At 53.8% G+C, this 20,518-nt stretch overlaps 1 protein-coding gene across 1 annotated transcript in view; it reads right to left on the bottom strand.

The window, feature by feature from the left end:
• BOP1 (BOP1 ribosomal biogenesis factor) overlaps positions 1–20,518 on the bottom strand; it is an 80,293-nt gene that overhangs the window by 43,464 nt on the left and 16,311 nt on the right. The window contains exon 3 of the mRNA XM_040334355.1: positions 6,813–6,884. Within this exon, the coding sequence (XP_040190289.1) occupies positions 6,813–6,884 (72 nt within the window). The remainder of the gene's footprint in view (positions 1–6,812; positions 6,885–20,518) is intronic.

Genomic DNA, 20,518 nt, shown 5'->3' with positions numbered 1-20,518 from the left:
GCTCCATTCTGTGCCATGGCCAACCACCATCATCATCCCCGAGAGACAAGACAGACGGGGGACCCCACTCATATACAGCTCCATACTGTGCCATGGCCAACCACCACCATCATCCCCCAAGAGAGACAAGACAGACGGGGGACCCCACTCATATACAGCTCTATACTGTGCCATGGCCAACCACCACCAACCCCCAAGAGACAAGACAGACGGGGGACCCCACTCATATACAGCTCCATACTGTGCCATGGCCAACCCCCATCATCCCCCAAGAGACAAGACAGACGGGGGACCCCACTCATATACAGCTCCATACTGTGCCATGGCCAACCATCATCATCCCCCAAGAGACAAGACAGACGGGGGACCCCACTCATATACAGCTCCATACTGTGCCATGGCCAACCCCCATCATCCCCCAAGAGACAAGACAGACGGGGGACCCCACTCATATACAGCTCCATACTGTGCCATGGCCAACCCCCATCATCCCCGAGAGACAAGACAGACGGGGGACCCCACTCATATACAGCTCCATACTGTGCCATGGCCAACCCCCATCCTCCCCCAAGAGACAGACGGGGGACCCCACTCATATACAGCTCCATACTGTGCCATGGCCAACCACCACCATCTCCGAGAGAGACAAGACAGACGGGGGACCCCACTCATATACAGCTCCATACTGTGCCATGGCCAACCACCATCATCCCCCAAGAGACAAGACAGACGGGGGACCCCACTTATATACAGCTCCATACTGTGCCATGGCCAACCCCCATCATCCCCGAGAGACAAGACAGACGGGGGACCCCACTCATATACAGCTCCATACTGTGCCATGGCCAACCACCATCATCATCCCCGAGAGACAAGACAGACGGGGGACCCCACTCATATACAGCTCCATACCGTGCCATGGCCAACCCCCATCATCCCCGAGAGAGACAAGACAGACGGGGGGCCCCACTCATATACAGCTCCATACTGTGCCATGGCCAACCACCCCCATCATCCCCCAAGAGACAAGACAGACGGGGGACCCCACTCATATACAGCTCCATACTGTGCCATGGCCAACCACCACCATCCCCCAAGAGACAAGACAGACGGGGGACCCCACTCATATACAGCTCCATACTGTGCCATGGCCAACCACCACCATCTCCGAGAGAGACAAGACAGACGGGGGACCCCACTCATATACAGCTCCATACTGTGCCATGGCCAACCCCCATCATCCCCCAAGAGACAAGACAGACGGGGGACCCCACTCATATACAGCTCCATACTGTGCCATGGCCAACCCCCATCATCCCCCAAGAGACAAGACAGACGGGGGACCCCACTCATATACAGCTCCATACTGTGCCATGGCCAACCACCATCATCCCCCGAGAGAGACAAGACAGACGGGGGACCCCACTCATATACAGCTCCATACTGTGCCATGGCCAACCACCATCATCCCCGAGAGAGACAAGACAGACGGGGGACCCCACTCATATACAGCTCCATTCTGTGCCATGGCCAACCACCATCATCATCCCCGAGAGACAAGACAGACGGGGGACCCCACTCATATACAGCTCCATACTGTGCCATGGCCAACCACCACCATCATCCCCCAAGAGAGACAAGACAGACGGGGGACCCCACTCATATACAGCTCTATACTGTGCCATGGCCAACCACCACCAACCCCCAAGAGACAAGACAGACGGGGGACCCCACTCATATACAGCTCCATACTGTGCCATGGCCAACCCCCATCATCCCCCAAGAGACAAGACAGACGGGGGACCCCACTCATATACAGCTCCATACTGTGCCATGGCCAACCATCATCATCCCCCAAGAGACAAGACAGACGGGGGACCCCACTCATATACAGCTCCATACTGTGCCATGGCCAACCATCATCATCCCCCAAGAGACAAGACAGACGGGGGACCCCACTCATATACAGCTCCATACTGTGCCATGGCCAACCCCCATCATCCCCGAGAGAGACAAGACAGACGGGGGACCCCACTCATATACAGCTCCATACTGTGCCATGGCCAACCACCATCATCATCCCGAGAGACAAGACAGACGGGGGACCCCACTCATATACAGCTCCATACTGTGCCATGGCCAACCACCACCATCATCCCCCAAGAGACAAGACAGACGGGGGACCCCACTCATATACAGCTCCATACTGTGCCATGGCCAACCACCACCATCCCCCAAGAGACAAGACAGACGGGGGACCCCACTCATATACAGCTCCATACTGTGCCATGGCCAACCACCATCATCCCCCCGAGAGAGACAAGACAGACGGGGGACCCCACTCATATACAGCTCCATACTGTGCCATGGCCAACCACCATCATCATCCCCGAGAGAGACAAGACAGACGGGGGACCCCACTCATATACAGCTCCATACTGTGCCATGGCCAACCACCATCATCCCCCCGAGAGACAAGACAGACGGGGGACCCCACTCATATACAGCTCCATACTGTGCCATGGCCAACCACCACCATCCCCGAGAGAGACAAGACAGACGGGGGACCCCACTCATATACAGCTCCATACTGTGCCATGGCCAACCACCATCATCCCCGAGAGAGACAAGACAGATGGGGGACCCCACTCATATACAGCTCCATACTGTGCCATGGCCAACCACCACCATCCCCGAGAGAGACAAGACAGACGGGGGACCCCACTCATATACAGCTCCATACTGTGCCATGGCCAACCACCATCATCCCCCCGAGAGACAAGACAGACGGGGGACCCCACTCATATACAGCTCCATACTGTGCCATGGCCAACCACCACCATCCCCGAGAGAGACAAGACAGACGGGGGACCCCACTCATATACAGCTCCATACTGTGCCATGGCCAACCACCATCATCATCCCCCAAGAGACAAGACAGACGGGGGACCCCACTCATATACAGCTCCATACTGTGCCATGGCCAACCACCACCATCCCCCAAGAGACAAGACGGAGGGGGGACCCCACTCATATACAGCTCCATACTGTGCCATGGCCAACCCCCATCATCCCCTGAGAGAGACAAGACAGACGGGGGACCCCACTCATATACAGCTCCATACTGTGCCATGGCCAACCCCCATCATCCCCGAGAGACAAGACAGACGGGGGACCCTCACACATACGGGGTGTAGTACCACCTTCTCAGCTGCAGAGGTCAGCACCTGGACAGATTCCACTGCCGGGCAATAGACAATGTTCAGGTTCACAGACGATCCGCAGAGGTCCTCCTGGCCCCACCAATACAAATCGGACCCCCTATTCCAAGAATTCAGAACCCCCCCCAATCTACAGACCTGGCTGCAATCCTTTCCATAGGTCAGGGTTGTCCTCTCCTCCCCCATTCTCAGAGGATCTCCTTCTCAGGACCCATCCTGAACACGATAGTTTCAGGGTGGGGGGGTGGCCACTGCAGGGACTGAGAAGCCAAGGATTGGCCAAACAGTGGCAAGCCCCGCCTCTTATTAAACCGCCGTCCTTCAGCCAACTGACATTGTTGAGGCTGAGGGGTCATCGGTCCGCTGCAGGCAGGAGGAAGCATTTCCTCAGTCTCCCCCCTAATAATCAGACTGGACATTGTAGCCTCTGTAGCAGGGGCTGATCCGTGTCAGACATTTGTAAACACTGCCAAGAACTGCACAGGCACCAGGAGTTACATGATTGTGTCCTCTCTGAGCCGTCATCTCAGCCCAGGAAGTAGAGGGTGACCCTGGATGATGCCTGAACAACGATGGCGCTGGAAGGGCAGATGACCGTTCCTACAGACACATTACTGAGCAGCAACACCTTGTGAGATATATGTATGTAGAGTGCAACGTGATAGACACCCAACTGTCCCGGAGGAAGAGGAGGAGAAAGAGGAGGAGAAAGAGGAGGAGGAAGAGGAAGAGGAAGAGGAAGAAGGAGGAGGAGAGGGAGAGAGGGAGGGAGGGAGGGAGGGAGGGAGGGAGGGAGGGAGGGAGGGAGGGAGGGAGGGAGGGAGGGAGGGAGGGAGGGGGAGGAGGAGGAGGAGGAGGAGGGAGGGAGGGAGGGAGGGAGGGAGGGAGGGAGGGAGGAGGAGGAGGAGGAGGAGAGAGGGAGTGTAACGGACCTATGAACTATTCTGCCTACAGAGGACTGCATGACTTGTTACTGAGCTCAAAGGGTTAAGTGTAGAGGGACTCTTTCACTGCTAAATGCTAATTGACGCTCTGTTGTGTATTACCAGTAACAGCCTCCTGCCAGGTGTATGCTGATTGGATGATCTGTGAGTGTGTATTGTTCTAAAGGTTAATTGAATTCTATTGAGAAAGGAATGTGCCCGGCCAGGTCATGTTAAGTAGATCTCGGTGCCGGAACGTCTAGAGACTGATTGATTCAAGGGAATGTCATTATTTCAAAGCATGTGTATTGAAGCTCCCCCCTGTGTGAGGACGGGGGGGGGCGGAGAGTGTCATTGTCCCTGTAAGTTGTTGTAACCATATAAAAAGCGAGGTGAAATGTGCAATAAAAGTCAGTCTTGTTTGACCCTTCAACGTAGCCTTGTCTCGTTCGTGAAGGGGAATTCTCTCTCTCTCTCTGGATCTATTGGACGGGGATACCGCCGGTACTTGCATATCGCAGCTGGCCAGGGAAAAGGACGTCTCCAACGGCTGAGACCCTCTCACTACATGGGTAGCCGTTACAGGGAGGATGGAGAAGGAGGGAGGAGGGAGGAGGGAGAAGAAGGGAGAGGGAGAGGGAGAGGGAGGAGGGAGAAGAAGGGAGAGGGAGAGGGAGAGGGAGGAGAAGGAGAGAGGGAGGGAGGAAGGAGAAGGGAGGGAGGAGGAGGAGGAGGAGGAGGAGTGACCTCCTTGATGCGTTTCACCACAGGGCCGAGCTTGTTGGTGAAACGCGTTGGCGGAGGAGATCCCAGGCGGGGGTTGTACAGATACGGAGGGGAGTTTTCCATTGGACACTGAAGAGAACCGGCCCCCGAGGAAGGCCTCACCTACCTCATGCCGGGGGGAGGGTGATTATGATTAATACATCTGCACTTCTTTTCCCATAATGCACGCTTCTCCAGGGCCCGCCCACAACTCACAATGGCAGAGAATGGTGAGAGCGGAGGAGTGCAGAGGCAGCGATGGAAGCTCTCGGCACCGGCGGGGTTAATGGAAGTTGGAGGAGTGCAGAGGCAGCGATGGAAGCTCTCGGCACCGGCGGGGTTAATGGAAGTTGGAGGAGCGCAGAGGCAGCGATGGAAGCTCTCGGCACCGGCGGGGTTAATGGAAGTTGGAGGAGTGCAGAGGCAGCGATGGAAGCTCTCGGCACCGGCGGGGTTAATGGAAGTTGGAGGAGTGCAGAGGCAGCGATGGAAGCTCTCGGCACCGGCGGGGTTAATGGAAGTTGGAGGAGTGCAGAGGCAGCGATGGAAGCTCTCGGCACCGGCGGGGTTAATGGAAGTTGGAGGAGCGCAGAGGCAGCGATGGAAGCTCTCGGCACCGGCGGGGTTAATGGAAGTTGGAGCGCAGAGGCAGCGATGGAAGCTCTCGGCACCGGCGGGGTTAATGGAAGTTGGAGGAGCGCAGAGGCAGCGATGGAAGCTCTCGGCACCGGCGGGGTTAATGGAAGTTGGAGGAGTGCAGAGGCAGCGATGGAAGCTCTCGGCACCGGCGGGGTTAATGGAAGTTGGAGGAGTGCAGAGGCAGCGATGGAAGCTCTCGGCACCGGCGGGGTTAATGGAAGTTGGAGTGCAGAGGCAGCGATGGGATGGAAGCTCTCGGCACCGGCGGGGTTAATGGAAGTTGGCGCGGAGGACGCGCGGTCTGCCCAGAATTCCGTCCAGGTTTATTAGAAGTTTTGGGGAAGGAGGCGGCCTGCCAAGTGCTGGGGGGGGAGGGGGGGCACCGCACAACGAGCAGCTACTGAACGCCGGAGCCCCTCCACTCCCCGCTCTCCGGGGGCCCGACTCAGACGCTACCAGAGAGACAGCGCCAGCGGCCCATTCATTACCTGAACACAGCTGCTAAATCCATTGTGTGCTCACTGAATACTTCCTATCCAACCCGAGGGGGGAGAGCGAGGGGAAAAGAGAGCGCAGGAGAGAGCGAGGGGAAGAGAGCGCTGGAGGCAGAGAGAGCGCTGGAGGCAGAGAGAGCGCTGGAGGCAGAGAGAGCGCTGGAGGCAGAGAGAGCGCTGGAGGCAGAGAGAGCGCGAGGGGCAGAGAGAGCGCGAGGGGCAGAGAGAGCGCGAGGGGCAGAGAGAGCGCGAGGGGCAGAGAGAGCGCGAGGGGCAGAGAGAGCGCGAGGGGCAGAGAGAGCGCGAGGGGCAGAGAGAGCGCGAGGGGAAGAGAGAGCGAGGGGGGAAGAGAGAGCGAGGGGGGGGGGGGGGAAGAGAGAGCAAGAATACCAGAGGAGAACCCTGGGGCCAGATCAGGACAGAGAATCACCACCAAGTGGAAGCTTCTCTACCCGAAGAAACAATGGGTCCCACCAGCAACAGACTTGAGGGCAAAACACAAAAAGACAAAAAAACAGGCAAGAACTGACCGAGCCCCAACCCCCCACATCCTTCAGAACATTACAGGGGTCTAAACACCAAACCGTCATCTCTTGTACCCCCAGAACCCCCCACCATGAATTCTGCATTACTGGGTGAGCCACATTCTGCCCTGACCTTTTCATCATCAAAATTCTGGGCATTGTGGAGGAAACGCCAACCGGCTGTCTCCTGTACCCTCAGAACCTGCACCGCCCCTCCCCCAGCATTCAACAGTACCGGGTTCTTACCTCTTCATCAGAGGAATCCTGGACATATTCATCTTCATGTTCAGTCGTCTTATCCGTCTTCTGCCCCGAGCTCTGCAACACAAGAGGACGCATGAGAGATCACCAACCTCCGAACACCCCACACCAACCCAACCGCACACCAACCCAACCCCAACCCTACCCCACCCCACCCCAACCCAACGCCAACCCTACCCCACCCCACCCCAACCCAATCACCCCACACGTCTTCTGCCCCGAGCTCTGCAACACAAGAGGACGCCATGAGAGACCACCAACCTCCAAACACCCCACATCAACCCAACCGCACACCTCACCACACCGACCTCACCACCCCAACCTCACCACCCCAACCCAATCACCCCAACCCAATCACCCCACACGTCTTCTGCCCCGAGCTCTGCAACACAAGAGGACGCCATGAGAGACCACCAACCTCCGAACACCCCACACCAACCCAATCACCCCACACCACACCAACCCCACCCCACACCAACCCAATCACCCAACACCACCCCAACCTCACCACCCCAACCTCACACCAACCCTACCCCACCCCACCCCAACCCAATCACCCCACACGTCTTCTGCCCCGAGCTCTGCAACACAAGAGGACGCCATGAGAGACCACCAACCTCCGAACACCCCACACCAACCCAACCCAACCGTACACCAACCCAATCACCCAACACCACCCCAACCTCACCACCCCAACCCAATCACCCCAACCTCACCACCCCAACCCAATCATCCAACACCACCCCAACCCAATCACCCCAACCGCACACCTCACCACCCCAAATTCACCACATCACCCCACACCAACCCCCCAACCTCACCACCCCAACCCTACCCCACACCAACCCCACACCAACCCTACCCCACCCCAACCCCACCCCACCCCAAACCTCACCACATCACCCAAACCTCACCACCCCACACCAACCCCACACCAACCCTAAATCCCAACCCCACCCCAAACCTCACCACATCACCCCAACCTCACCACCCCAACCCTACCCCACACCAGCCCAATCACCCCAACCTCACCACTCCAACCTCACCACCCCAACACCACACCACCCCAACCCCACACCAACCCAACCTCGCCACACCAACCCAACCTCGCCACACCAACCCACACCACACCAACCCCAATCACACCATCCCAACCACACCCCAAGAGCATAGCACACAACACCACCCCACAACACCTCAACCTCACAGCACACCAGCCCAACCCTACCCCACACAACACCCCAACCATACCCCACATCACATCACCCTCAACCCTACACACGTTCCTCTGTTGGCTATTGGAGGTTGCAGACTATTTGTGCAATCTGATGATCGATTGCTTGATTACGCTATAATAAAGTGATCAGTTTGCACAGTTAAAGCGGAGTTCCACCCAAAAGTGGAACTGCTATTTTAAGCACTCCTCACCCCCTTACATGCCACATTTGTTATGCCTTTTTTTTTTTTTTTGAAGGTGGGGGGAGTGGGTATCTTCTTTTGAGAGGGACTTTCTGTCCCACTTCCTTCTCTCGCCCCCTAGGCAGCCCCTCCCTCCCTGCAATCTCCTGGGACATGTCACAGGTCTGAGAATATTGCCTGGCCAATAGCAGCGCGACTCGCGAATGCGCATCCGGCTGTGAAGCCGCAAGCTGTCATGGCCGGGTGCCCACAGTTGCTATGACGGTGCCGCAGACAGGAGGGGGAGAGGAGCGCGGCTGCGACGCGGGGACAGGGGAGTGTCTGACTATTACTGGGATTCCAGAGGCGGGCCCCCCATCCGCGTTTGCTAGAGGCGGGTCCCGCATCCACGTTTGCCAGAGGCGGGGGCCCCCCCATCCGCGTTTGCCAGAGGCGGCCCGCCCCATCCGCGTTTGCCAGAGGCGGCCCCCCCCATCCGCGTTTGCCAGAGGCGGGCCCCCCCATCCGCGTTTGCCAGAGGCGGGCCCCCCATCCGCGTTTGCCAGAGGCGGGCCCCCACCTGGCATCCCAGAGCTTCATCTCAGATTACTATCAGGTACTTCCCATGAACACACCTCCATAGTCACCATTTATCAGTCACTTCTCAGCAAGTAAACTGTTCAGATGGAGGATAGGACAGCAACATGGAGTTTGTACAGAACCCGCCACACACGTTGGGACAGTGGAGGAAACCCATCCCCCTCCCCTCCATACAGTGAGAAGGGAAGTATTTGATTGGCTGCTGATTTTGTGACAAAGAAACGATCGGTCTATAATTTTATTGGTCGGATTATTATAACAGGGAGAGAAAAACAACAAAAATATCCAGAAAAACACATTTCATAAAAGTTATAATTGATTTGAATTTTAATGGGTGGAATAAGTATGTGAACCCTTCTCAGAACACACAGTGATTGGTGGAGAATCCCTTGTTGGCGATCACAGAGGTCAGACGTTTCTTGGAGTTGGCCTCCAGGTTCTCACATCTCAGCAGGGATTTTCTCCTCTTTGCAGATCCTCTCCAAGTCATGAAGGTTTCCAGGCCGACGTCTGGTAAGTCGAACCTTCAGCTCCCTCCACATATTATCTATGGGATTAAGGTCTGTAGACTGGCTAGGCCACTCCATGACCTTAAAGAGATACTAAAGCTTCACATAAACAACAAACATGCTGTACTTCCTGTAACGGCTACCCGGGCTAGTGAGAGGGTATCAGCCGTTGGAGACGTCCTTTTCCCTGGCAAAGTGCGATATGCAAGTAAAACCGGTATCATCCCATCCCCAAGATCCAGAGAGAGAGAGAGGGTCCCCCATCAAGAACGAGACGAGGCTGCGTGTTGAAGGGTCAAACAAGACTGTTTTAATGGGACATTTCCCTTAGCTTATATGTGGTTACAACTGTGACAGGAACAATGACAATCTCCGCCCCCCTTCACACAGATACTTTGAAATAAAGAGATTTTTAATACAGCTTACCTGTAAAATCCTTTTCTTGGAGTACATCACGGGACACAGAGCGGCATATTCATTACTATATGGGTTATATGGAGTACCTTCAGGTGATAGACACTGGCAATCTCAAACAGGAAATGCCCCTCCCTATATAACCCCCTCCCATAGGAGGAGTACCTCAGTTTTGTAGCAAGCAGTATGCCTCCCAAAATGGTCCTCAAAAAAGAGGGGTGGGAGCTCTGTGTCCCGTGATGTACTCCAAGAAAAAGATTTTACAGGTAAGCTGTATTAAAAATCTCTTTTTCTTTCTCGTACATCACGGGACACAGAGCGGCATTCATTACTATATGGGATGTCCCAAAGCAATGCTTACAATGAGGGGAGGGAGAACATCTCCAAGACAAAAGGACTTAATTTAGAGATATACTCAAATCATAATAAATCCAACTTAGTTGAGAAAAATAATCTTAAATTTTTAAATTTAACTCAAACAAGAGGAGCCCCCGGAATCCGAGGGTCTCAAACTGCAGCCTGCAGCACTGCCTGCCCGAAGGCAGTATCAGTATTCCTTCTTACGTCCAACTTGTAGAATTTTGTAAACGTGTGGACAGAAGACCAGGTTGCCGCCTTGCAAACTTGAGCCATAGAGATCTGGTGGTGTGCTGCCCAGGATGCGCCCATGGCTCTAGTAGAATGAGCCTTTAATGATACTGGAGAAGGCAACCCTTTCAAGCCGTAGGCCTGAGTGATTAATTGCTTAATCCACCTAGAAATGGTGGACTTTGCAGCTGCCTGCCCCTTCTTGGGCCCATCCGGTAGAATGAACAGCACATCTGTTTTCCGGATCTTCTTTGTAGCTTTAAGATAGGCCTTCATGGCCCTGACAATATCCAAGGTATGCAGCAACCCTTCCTTTCTGGAAGTAGGTTTAGGGAAGAAGGATGGTAATACCAAATCCTGGTTCAAATGAAAACTGGATATGACCTTCGGTAGGAAGGAAGGATGAGGGCGGAGAACGACCCTGTCCTTATAAAAAAACAAGATATGGTTCCTTACAGGATAAGGCTGCCAGCTCCGAAACTCTTCTTGCGGAAACTATGGCAACCAAAAATACTAACTTCCTTGTCAGTAGAACCAAAGGAATATCAGCCAACGGCTCAAACGGTTGTTTCTGTAAACTTGACAGAACAACATTTAAATCCCACGGACAAAGCGGGGATTTAACTGGAGGTCTAATACGTAAGACCCCTTGAAGGAAGGTCTTAACCAGCGAGTGGGTGGCCAGCGGCCGCTGAAACCACACTGACAGAGCAGAAATCTGTCCTTTGATTGTGCTTAATGCCAATCCTTTATCCACTCCTAGCTGGAGAAAACTTAATACTCTATCGATGGTAAATTTGCGAGAAAGCCATCGCTTGGACTCACACCAGCCTACATAGGCCTTCCAGACCCTGTAATAAATCACCCTAGAGACCGGTTTCCTGGCTCTGATTAGGGTAGAGATTACTTTCTGAGACAGACCTCTACCCCTGAGAATCAGGGATTCAGCTTCCGGCCGTCAAATTTAGATGCCGTAAGGCAGGGTGGAGGATCGGACCTTGCGATAGCAGGTCTGGCCGTAGAGGAAGAGTCCACGGGTCTCCCACTACCATCCTTAAGATTAGTGAGTACCATGCCCTTCTGGGCCATGCTGGAGCTACCAGGATGACTGGTATGTGCTCCACCCGGATCCTGCGCAGCAGGCGGGGTAGTAACTGGAGCGGGGAAAACGCATAAAGAAGTTTGAACTGATGCCAAGGGCAAACCAACGCATCGGTTCCGCAGGCCATCGGATCCCTTGAGCGGGATATGAACCTGTCTAGTTTCTTGTTGAGTCTCGATGCCATGATATCCACGTCCGGCACTCCCCATCTTTGGCATAGTGCTTGAAAGACTTGTGGATGCAGAGACCATTCCCCCGGCCATAGAGTCTGGCGGCTTAAGAAGTCCGCCTGAAAGTTGTCCACTCCTGGAATGAATATTGCCGATATGCAGGGCACATGAGCCTCTGCCCATAGGAGAATCAAGCTCACCTCTCTCTGAGCGGCTTGACTGCTGGTTCCCCCTTGGTGATTTATGTATGCCACGGCCGTGGCATTGTCTGATTGAATTCTCACCGGGAACCCCTGCAATTTTGACGTCCAAGCCCTGAGGGCTAGTCGAGCAGCTCTGAGCTCCAAGATGTTGATGGGCAACTGCTTCTCTGGCTTTGCCCAAGTACCTTGGCGAGTGCAACCATCCAAAATTGCTCCCCAGCCCATCAGGCTGGCGTCTGTGGTCACTATCTTCCAAGCCACTGGGCTGAAAGACTTCCCCTTCAGTAGATTCTGAGGGTCTAACCACCAACACAGACTTTGTCGGACTCTTGATGAGAGCGGCAACGGGATATCCAAGGCCTGTGGCCTTCTGCTCCATGCTGACAGGATGGCTGCCTGTAGGATGCGAGTGTGGCTCTGGGCGTATGGTACCGCCTCGAATGTGGCCACCATCTTGCCTAGTAACCTCATACATAGGCGAATAGTCGGTTCTTTCTTGCTTAGAACCAGTAGGATTAATTCCTTGATGGCTTTTACCTTCCTCAGAGGTAGGAACACTCCTTGTTGTTCTGTGTCTAATCTCATGCCGAGATATTCCAACTGCCTTGTGGGCTGGAAAACTTTTCTCGATTTAGGACCCAGCCGAACCTCTCGAGGTATTGGACCGTGAGGGCCACTGCTCGCTCCAAGCCGGGAGACGAGTGGTCTATGACTAGGAGGTCGTCCAGGTATGCTAGGATCGTGACCCCTTGGATCCTTAGCTTGGCTAGGATCGGAGCTAGGACCTTCGTGAACACCCGGGGGGCCGTAGCCAACCCGAAGGGAAGCGCCACGAATTGGAAGTGACGCGAAGCCACCATGAAGCGTAGATATCTTTGATGTGGCTGATAAATTGGAACATGAAGGTAGGCATCCTTTATGTCTATGGACGCCATGAAGTCGTCCTTCTGGAGTGTGGCAGCTGCTGACCGCACGGATTCCATCCGAAATGAGCGGATCTTTAGATATGCATTTACCATCTTTAGGTCCAAAATTGGCCTGACATCTCCCTTGGATTTCGGGATGATGAATAGGTTGGAGTAGAAACCCAGCCCCTGTTTTTCCAGGACTGGTACCTCTACTATTACTTCCTGGGAAAGTAGATGATCCAATGCCGATCTTAATGCGGCTCCCTTTTCCGGATCGTTTGGAATCCTCGACTTCTGGAAATGAGGAGGAGGAAACCTTAGGAAATCTAATTTGTAGCCTGTGGCCACGGAAGACCGTACCCACTCGTCGGGAATGCTGGCTTCCCAAATCTCTGAAAAGAGTCGCAGCCTTCCCCCCACCTTCGTGGGTGGGGGCGCCCCTTCATAAGGTTGGCTTGGGGGCTGGTTTTGCTGGTTTGCGAAACCACTGCCTTTTGCCTCTAACAGCCTGTCCTTGTGATTTGCTGTTGAAGCCGAAGTTTGCTTTTGCAGGAGGCCGTCGATACTGCTTGGCATTAGAGGGCCCCTGCCCAGGGGAATACTGTCGTTTAAACGCAGGTCCCTGAACCTTCTTCTTAGTTGGCAAGAGAGTACTCTTGCCGTTTGAAATGGTCTGAATGTATTTATCTAGGTCTTCTCCGAAGAGTCGTCCTCCATGGAAGGGGAACCCTACCAGGAGCTTCTTGCATGGGGGCTCAGCCTCCCAGCTTTTTAACCATAAGAGTCTTCTCATATGGATAAGGGATAACGATAAACGTGACGCTTGCTGGATAGAATCCTTGATTGCGTCTACCGTAAAACATATGGCCTTAGGGACATCCGAAAATTTTTCTGCCTGCTGGGCCGGAATAAGTTTAAGCATCTGCTTAAATTGATCCGATAATGCTTGAGCGACCCCAATCGCAGCCACAGCTGGCTGTACTACTGCCCCTGCAGTAGTGAAGGAGTTCTTAAGTAGTGCTTCCAAGCGCTTATCAACTGGATCCTTGAACACCTGTATGTTTTCTACAGGGCATGTTAACGATCTGTTAACACATGAGATGGCTGCGTCCACTGCAGGAGTAGCCCATCTTTTGGAAAATTTTTCTTCCATAGGATATAGGACAGAGAACCTTTTAGGTGGTAAGAAGATCTTATCTGGCTTGTTCCAATCTTGGAACAAAATTCCCTCTAATAGAGGATGGATCGGAAACACAGCATTGCTTTGAGGCGCCCTCAGTGAGCCCAAAGCTGAAACCGTCGATACCTGGAGATCTGGTACTGGCAAGTTGAACTGCCACAGACTCCTCTGTATCCGGATCTTCGATCCCTGAACCTACTTGGTCCTTGTCCAAGAGGTCGTCCAATTCCCCTGAGGAAAGGACCTCCTCTTCTGAGGGTCCGCGCTCGGGCGACGGAGATCTATTCCGCTTACTGCCCCGCATAGCTGCGGCTACCCATGCTTTTCTGCATCTCTTTTAAAGAGGTGAGTAATACCTCCTCCGTGACCATCTTAGGGTTGGACTGACCCGCGTCAGCTCCAGCCCCAGATCCCGATGGCCCCAAGGCTCCCTGTGGGGAAAGCAGCGGCATAGCTTTGTCCGAGACCTCAGACTCTCTGGGGGAATCCCCACCTCTTGTACCCTCTGACCCGGATGCCATGGTACAATACCGAGGTACACCTGCTACCTATTGGTATTTGGAACTATAAAAGTTAATTGCCCAAACACCTGTTTGGGGGATAAAAAATGCTTCCTCTCCCCTAGATGACTTTTTTTTTTTTTCAAATCCAGGAAAGAAAAAACATTCTGTCCCCCTGAGTAGTATTGCAAAGAAAAACTATGAGATGGAAAGAAACAGCCTATTTCTAGGCTTGAAAAACAGTCCTCTGAAGACTGCAATATCCTTTCTGGCCACTGTGTGTCCTCGGCGCCCCCGTGCTGCCGCTCTGGTCTTTCTCCTCAGTTCCAAAGTATTGAATGGAACAAACAAGGAAGGGCCGCCCCTTCCTTTAAGCCACTGACCCGCCCTTCCCCCCCAGCAATCTCAAACAGGAAATGCCCCTCCCGACAGGGGGGGGGGGGGTTTGGGAGGAAGGGACCTCTCTGTTCCAGCAAACTGCAGCCTGCAGCCTGGAACCATGAGGAGGTCAGCGTTTTGCCTGCTTTGCGGAGGCCTTGAGGAGGAAGACTGAATGGAGCATCGCCTGGAGGCTTGCAGGTAAGCACAGCTCTCTGACACACACATATATTTTTATATAACACAGGCCCCACTCAATGCTTTTCCAACACTACAAGGGAGGTCACATCTTATGGGGAATAATACATAGAGAGCCATCCTATCTTTATGATATGTGACTAGTTTGCCAGATGCAGTGCATAACTTTAGGCATGTCCCCTGTGACCCCCCAGAAAAAACCTGCTAAGAACCAAGTTCCGCAAGTTTTCCCCTCACTTACCTGCTCCATGCCGCAGGACTTTGCCAAGCAAGAGGCCCAATCTTCCCCCATCTCCGTGGGGATGTCTAGACCTTCAGGCCCTGGGTTCCTATGAAGGATCCACTGTCCTGGGCCCATATAGCACCCTGGCAACAGAAAACATTAGGCACCCAAAGGTTTCTAAGTTCTGGGCCCAGGGTCCAGCTCTCTAAAAAGAAAAGCATTATGGGCTATACCCCAAGGGTTTGGGGTCCGGTTACTGACCACTTTAGCGCTGAGGCTTTTTTGGACAGAACCGGTAGCTCACCTAATCCCAAGGATGCGGAGGCAAGCTAAACCATGACTAACACCTAAGACACTGGCGTAAAAACTGAGGTACTCCTCCTATGGGAGGGGGTTATATAGGGAGGGGCATTTCCTGTTTGAGATTGCCAGTGTCTACACCTGAAGGTACTCCATATAACCCATATAGTAATGAATGCCGCTCTGTGTCCCGTGATGTACGATAAAGAAAATGACATCTCCTTGAATCAATCAGTCTCTAGACGTTCCGGCACCGAGATCCACTTAACATGACCTGGCCGGGCACATTCCTTTCTCAATAGAATTCAATTAACCTTTAGAACAATACACTCACAGATCATCACGTTAGCATACACCTGGCAGGAGGCTGTTAACTGGTAATACACAACAGAGCGTCAATTAGCATTTAGCAGTGAAAAAGTCACTCTACAATTAACCCTTTGAGCTCAGTAACAAGTCATGCAGTCCTCTGTAGGCAGAATAGTTCATAGGTCCGTTACAGGACTCCCCTTTTGTGGAACACTCCGGCAGACCCGGATTGATCCTTTTCGGGTCAACTTGGGGATGTCCGGTCTGCTGTTAAGGTAAAAGTTCCGTTTGCCTGGACAGTCCGTCGGCCTTCCATTGGCTTACCAGGTCGGTAGCTGATGGTGACGGTGAATAATGGAATTCAGTTCTGGAACAGTCACTTGCTTTGCTCTATCAATGGCTCCCAAAACCTGTTGCTGATGCTCTTGGGACAGATACGGCACCACCTGGATGCAAATCCCATTTAATCTTTTGACAATTTCCGCCTGTTTGTGCATTTCAATGTTCAAGCCACGGGACATCTCATAATACATGACATAGTGTCGTTGCATCTCTGATTTCTCACTGGCCAACTTGTCACATTCCCATTTTAGACTGTGATATTGTGCCGGATCTACAGTACATGTCGGGGAAGGTAGTCTTACCCGGTTCTCAGCAGCAAGTGAGTTGATTCCAACAACGCGGGTGGTCACGGGACAAGCAGCAGCAGGTGTAGGTAAATAAGCCGAAGTCAGAGGGCCAATGTCGTTGCCCAGCACCACCTCGGCAGGTAGGTTGTCCATGATACCAACTGTGGTCTTTCCTGACCCGGCTCCCCAGTCTAAGTGCACCCGGGCGGTGGGTACGCGAAATACAGCACCCCCTGCGACCCGGACGGCAACTGTGCGAGTGGACACGTTCTCTGGCTTTACCAGATGTTTTTGAATCAGAGTGATAGTAGTCCCGGAATCTCTTAGGTCTTGTGCTACTTGTCCATTCACTCGTACCTCCTGACGGTGATGCTGACGGTTATCCGGAGAGGCCGCTTGTATTGGGTCTGCCTCATACCAAATTCCCAGACATTCCTCAGGGCCCCCCTCGGTCTCCAGGCAGTGGGCCGCAGAGGGACGTGATGGAGTGACCTCTGTGTTGGGTGTTGTGCGTCTCCAATTGTTATTTGTAGCTCTCAAAGGGCAATAACGAGCAATATGTCCCGTGTCGCTGCAGTGATGGCACGTCACCCTATGCGAATCCCGGGGGTAGTTGCTAGGCCCCTGAGGACGTGGTGGGACTGGAGCCCGAAACTCTGGGCGTGGGGTGACGGTTGGAGTACGCGGTTCTACCTTCTGAAGCAGCCGCATAGTACCCTGGCTTACTTTCCTTGTCTCCGCGTACTCAACTGCTAGCCGAGCCGCCTCGTTTAAGTTAGCGGGACGGCGATCTCGTACCCAGTCTTGTATGTCTGCGGCCAGGTCTTGGAAAAAATGTTCCATTAGGAACAGCTGCAATACTTCCTCCCCGGTGTTGGCCTTGCACCCTTGGACCCAAAGGGATGCCACCCTTTGTAACTGGTTGGCCCATTCCATGTGGGAGTCCACAGCCATCTTCTTGGACTCCCGGAAGCGCCGGCGGTAGGCTTCTGGCGTTACGGCATATCGGGTTAGCAGCGCCTTTTTAACTTGCTGGTATTGTAAAATATCCTCCAGAGCGAGAGCCCGAAAGGCTTCATTGGCTTTGCCCGACAATTTCCCTGACAAAATAGTGACCCATTGGTCTGGTGGTACCTGGTGTAGTGAGCACTGCCTCTCAAAGTCCGCCAAATATCCATCGATTTCCTCCTCACTTTCTACAAAAGCTTTAAATGCAGTGAACGGTATTTTCTTTCCTGTAGCAGCAGGTGGGGGGGTAGGAACTGCAGGTGTAATGGGCTGTCTCGCTCTTACCAGTTCCAGTTCTTGTCCCCTCTTCGTTTGTATCTCTTCCCTTGCTTCCCGAAACAGCTGGTTGATTAGTTCCACGGACGTTTCTGGATACAAGGATAATCTCCGCTGTACAATCCCAGTAATTACATCTTCTTTGCTGACCGGTGCAAGGGGCTCCGTTCCTTCCATGGATCCATCCATTTCGTCCAGCTCCAGCAGGTCAGTTATCAGCTCCCTCCGTGGTCTGTTGCTGGCGCTCCTACCACGACTCTCCAATAGATCTTTCAGTGTGGATCTTTTCAGCCTGGCGTACTGCGACTCCATTCAGAACTTGCTCTTTGGAAAAAAGGACCATCCCGCTGCTGCCAACCAATGTAACGGCTACCCGGGCTAGTGAGAGGGTATCAGCCGTTGGCAAAGTGCGATATGCAAGTAAAACCGGTATCATTCCATCCATCCAGAGAGGGAGAGGGTCCCCCATCAAGAACGCGACAAGGCTGCGATTGAAGGGTCAAACAAGACTGTTTTAATGGGACATTTCCCTTAGCTTATATGTGGTTACAACTGTGACAGGAACAATGACAATCTCCACCCCCCCTTCACACAGATACTTTGAAATAATGACATCTCCTTGAATCAATCAGTCTCTAGACGTTCCGGCACCGAGATCCACTTAACATGACCTGGCCGGGCACATTCCTTTCTCAATAGAATTCAATTAACCTTTAGAACAATACACTCACAGATCATCACGTTAGCATACACCTGGCAGGAGGCTGTTAACTGGTAATACACAACAGAGCGTCAATTAGCATTTAGCAGTGAAAAAGTCACTCTACAATTAACCCTTTGAGCTCAGTAACAAGTCATGCAGTCCTTTGTAGGCAGAATAGTTCATAGGTCCGTTACACTTCCCTCCACGATTCTCGTCTTCTGGGGTCTCTCGGCGGCTGTCTCGGCTCCACCCCCTCTGGGAAGCGCTCTCCTGGGGGGGGGGTCACCTTGTGAGCGCACTCCCGAGTCCTGTATTTGACGTCCATAGCCGCCATCTACAGGACTCGCCCCCCCACGCGTCATTGGAGTTGATTGACAGCAGTGCGAGCCAATGGCTGTGCTGCTATCAATCTATCCAATGAAGAGCCAAGAAGCCCGGGTGGAGAAGCCAGCTAGGCCAATCCGGAGCAATTAGGATCGTTGGTATCCCCTCGGCTTCCACTCTGCGTAGCAGACGAGGAAGAAGCTTCAGAGGAGGGAAGGCGTAGATTCGACGATAGTGACGCCACGGCGCCACCAACGCGTCCGCCCAGGGGGTCTTTTGACCTGGCCACGAACCGCAACACCTTCCAATTGAGACGGGATGCCAGAAGATCCACGTCTGGAGTGCCCCATTTCAGACACACCTCCGGGTGTAGCGACCATTCCCTTGGTCTAGCGTTTAGCAACTTTAGCATCTGTACGCCCCGAATGTACACGGCCGAAACATACTGTTCGACCCACCGGAGGATGTGAGAGAGACTTCTGCCGCAGCAGCCGAGCTCCGTGTGCCCCCTTGATGATTGACATAAGCCACAGCCGTGGTGTTGTCCGACTGGATCATGACCGGGCGGCCCTGTAGTTTCAGGGACCACTTGGAGAGGCACAGCCTGATCGCCCGGAAATCCAAGACATTGATCAGGGATTCTTCCCGATTCCAGCGCCCCTGGGATGACTGAACACCCCCGACTCCCCCCCCCCCCCCCCAGCCTGAGAGACTGGCATCTGGCGTGACCACCATCCAATGGCACGGGAGGAACGACTTCCCGTCCCGAATCACCGGAGACGTTAGCTACCACACTAGGGAGGACCTGACCAGGCGACTCACCCGGATCTGGTAATCCAGAGACGAAGGGCGCTGTCACGTACCTCGGAGGGTGAGCCCGACGTGCAGGAAGTGGCAGCCGTTACTCCTCTGATTCCGGGACCCCTGGTAGAGTAGACAGGGGGAACAGAAATACATAGTCGCACAAGCGCCTGGAGAGACGCTGATGCAGGGGCTGGTTGCTGCTTCTGCAGGATCTGATGGAGTCTCTGGAAGGCAGGTGCAGCCTGGCAAGTGGCAGACCGGAAGGAAGATGTCTTGTAGGTCAAGCAGCAACAAGTCCCAGAAGACAGTGCAAAGTCCCAGAAGCCGGAGAGAAGCTGGACCAGCCGATCAGGCACAGGAAGGTCAGGATGGTAGAGGGGTCGTCAAGCCGGGTCAGTAACAGGCGGGCGGCAGAGTACCAGGGATGAGGCAGAGGGATGGTCGGAGCAAGTCAAAAGGTCAGGGCAGGCGGAAGACAGGGTCAACAGGAACAAGCCGGGTATCAGGATCTGGATCAAGCAGGGGTAACAGGTACTGGCAGGTTCAGGAAACACTTTAGACCAGACAGCAAGAGGCCAGACTCTCAGGACGCCTTAAGTACCCCGTTTTGGCGCCGAATTGCCGTTTGCACGCGCCCGTGCACCGTTGCCGCGCCGTAGTACCGCGAACGCGCGTGCCCGCGCGCCCCATTCATGACAGGCGCTTGTCCCAACGCGACAGAATTTCTCTCTGTAACCCTCGAGTGTGGAATTGGGCATACGGACCCGCCTCGATGGAGGCCACCACCAGACCCAACACTCTCATGCAAAAACGAAGTGACGACCACCTTTGGGTCGCCAACCGCTGCACCGCACTTTGCAGTGTCTGTAGTTTCTCGGTGGGAAGAAAATCTCTCGCCTCCGAGGAATCCAGGACCAACCCCAGGTATTCCAGGCGCTGAGACGGTACCAACACCGACTTCTGGACA

The sequence above is a fragment of the Rana temporaria genome (assembly GCF_905171775.1).
Source record: "Rana temporaria chromosome 5 unlocalized genomic scaffold, aRanTem1.1 chr5z, whole genome shotgun sequence".
Lineage (NCBI taxonomy): Eukaryota > Metazoa > Chordata > Amphibia > Anura > Ranidae > Rana > Rana temporaria.
The sequence above is the reverse complement of the archived record's forward strand: the minus strand, read 5'-3'. Positions and strand labels throughout refer to the sequence as shown.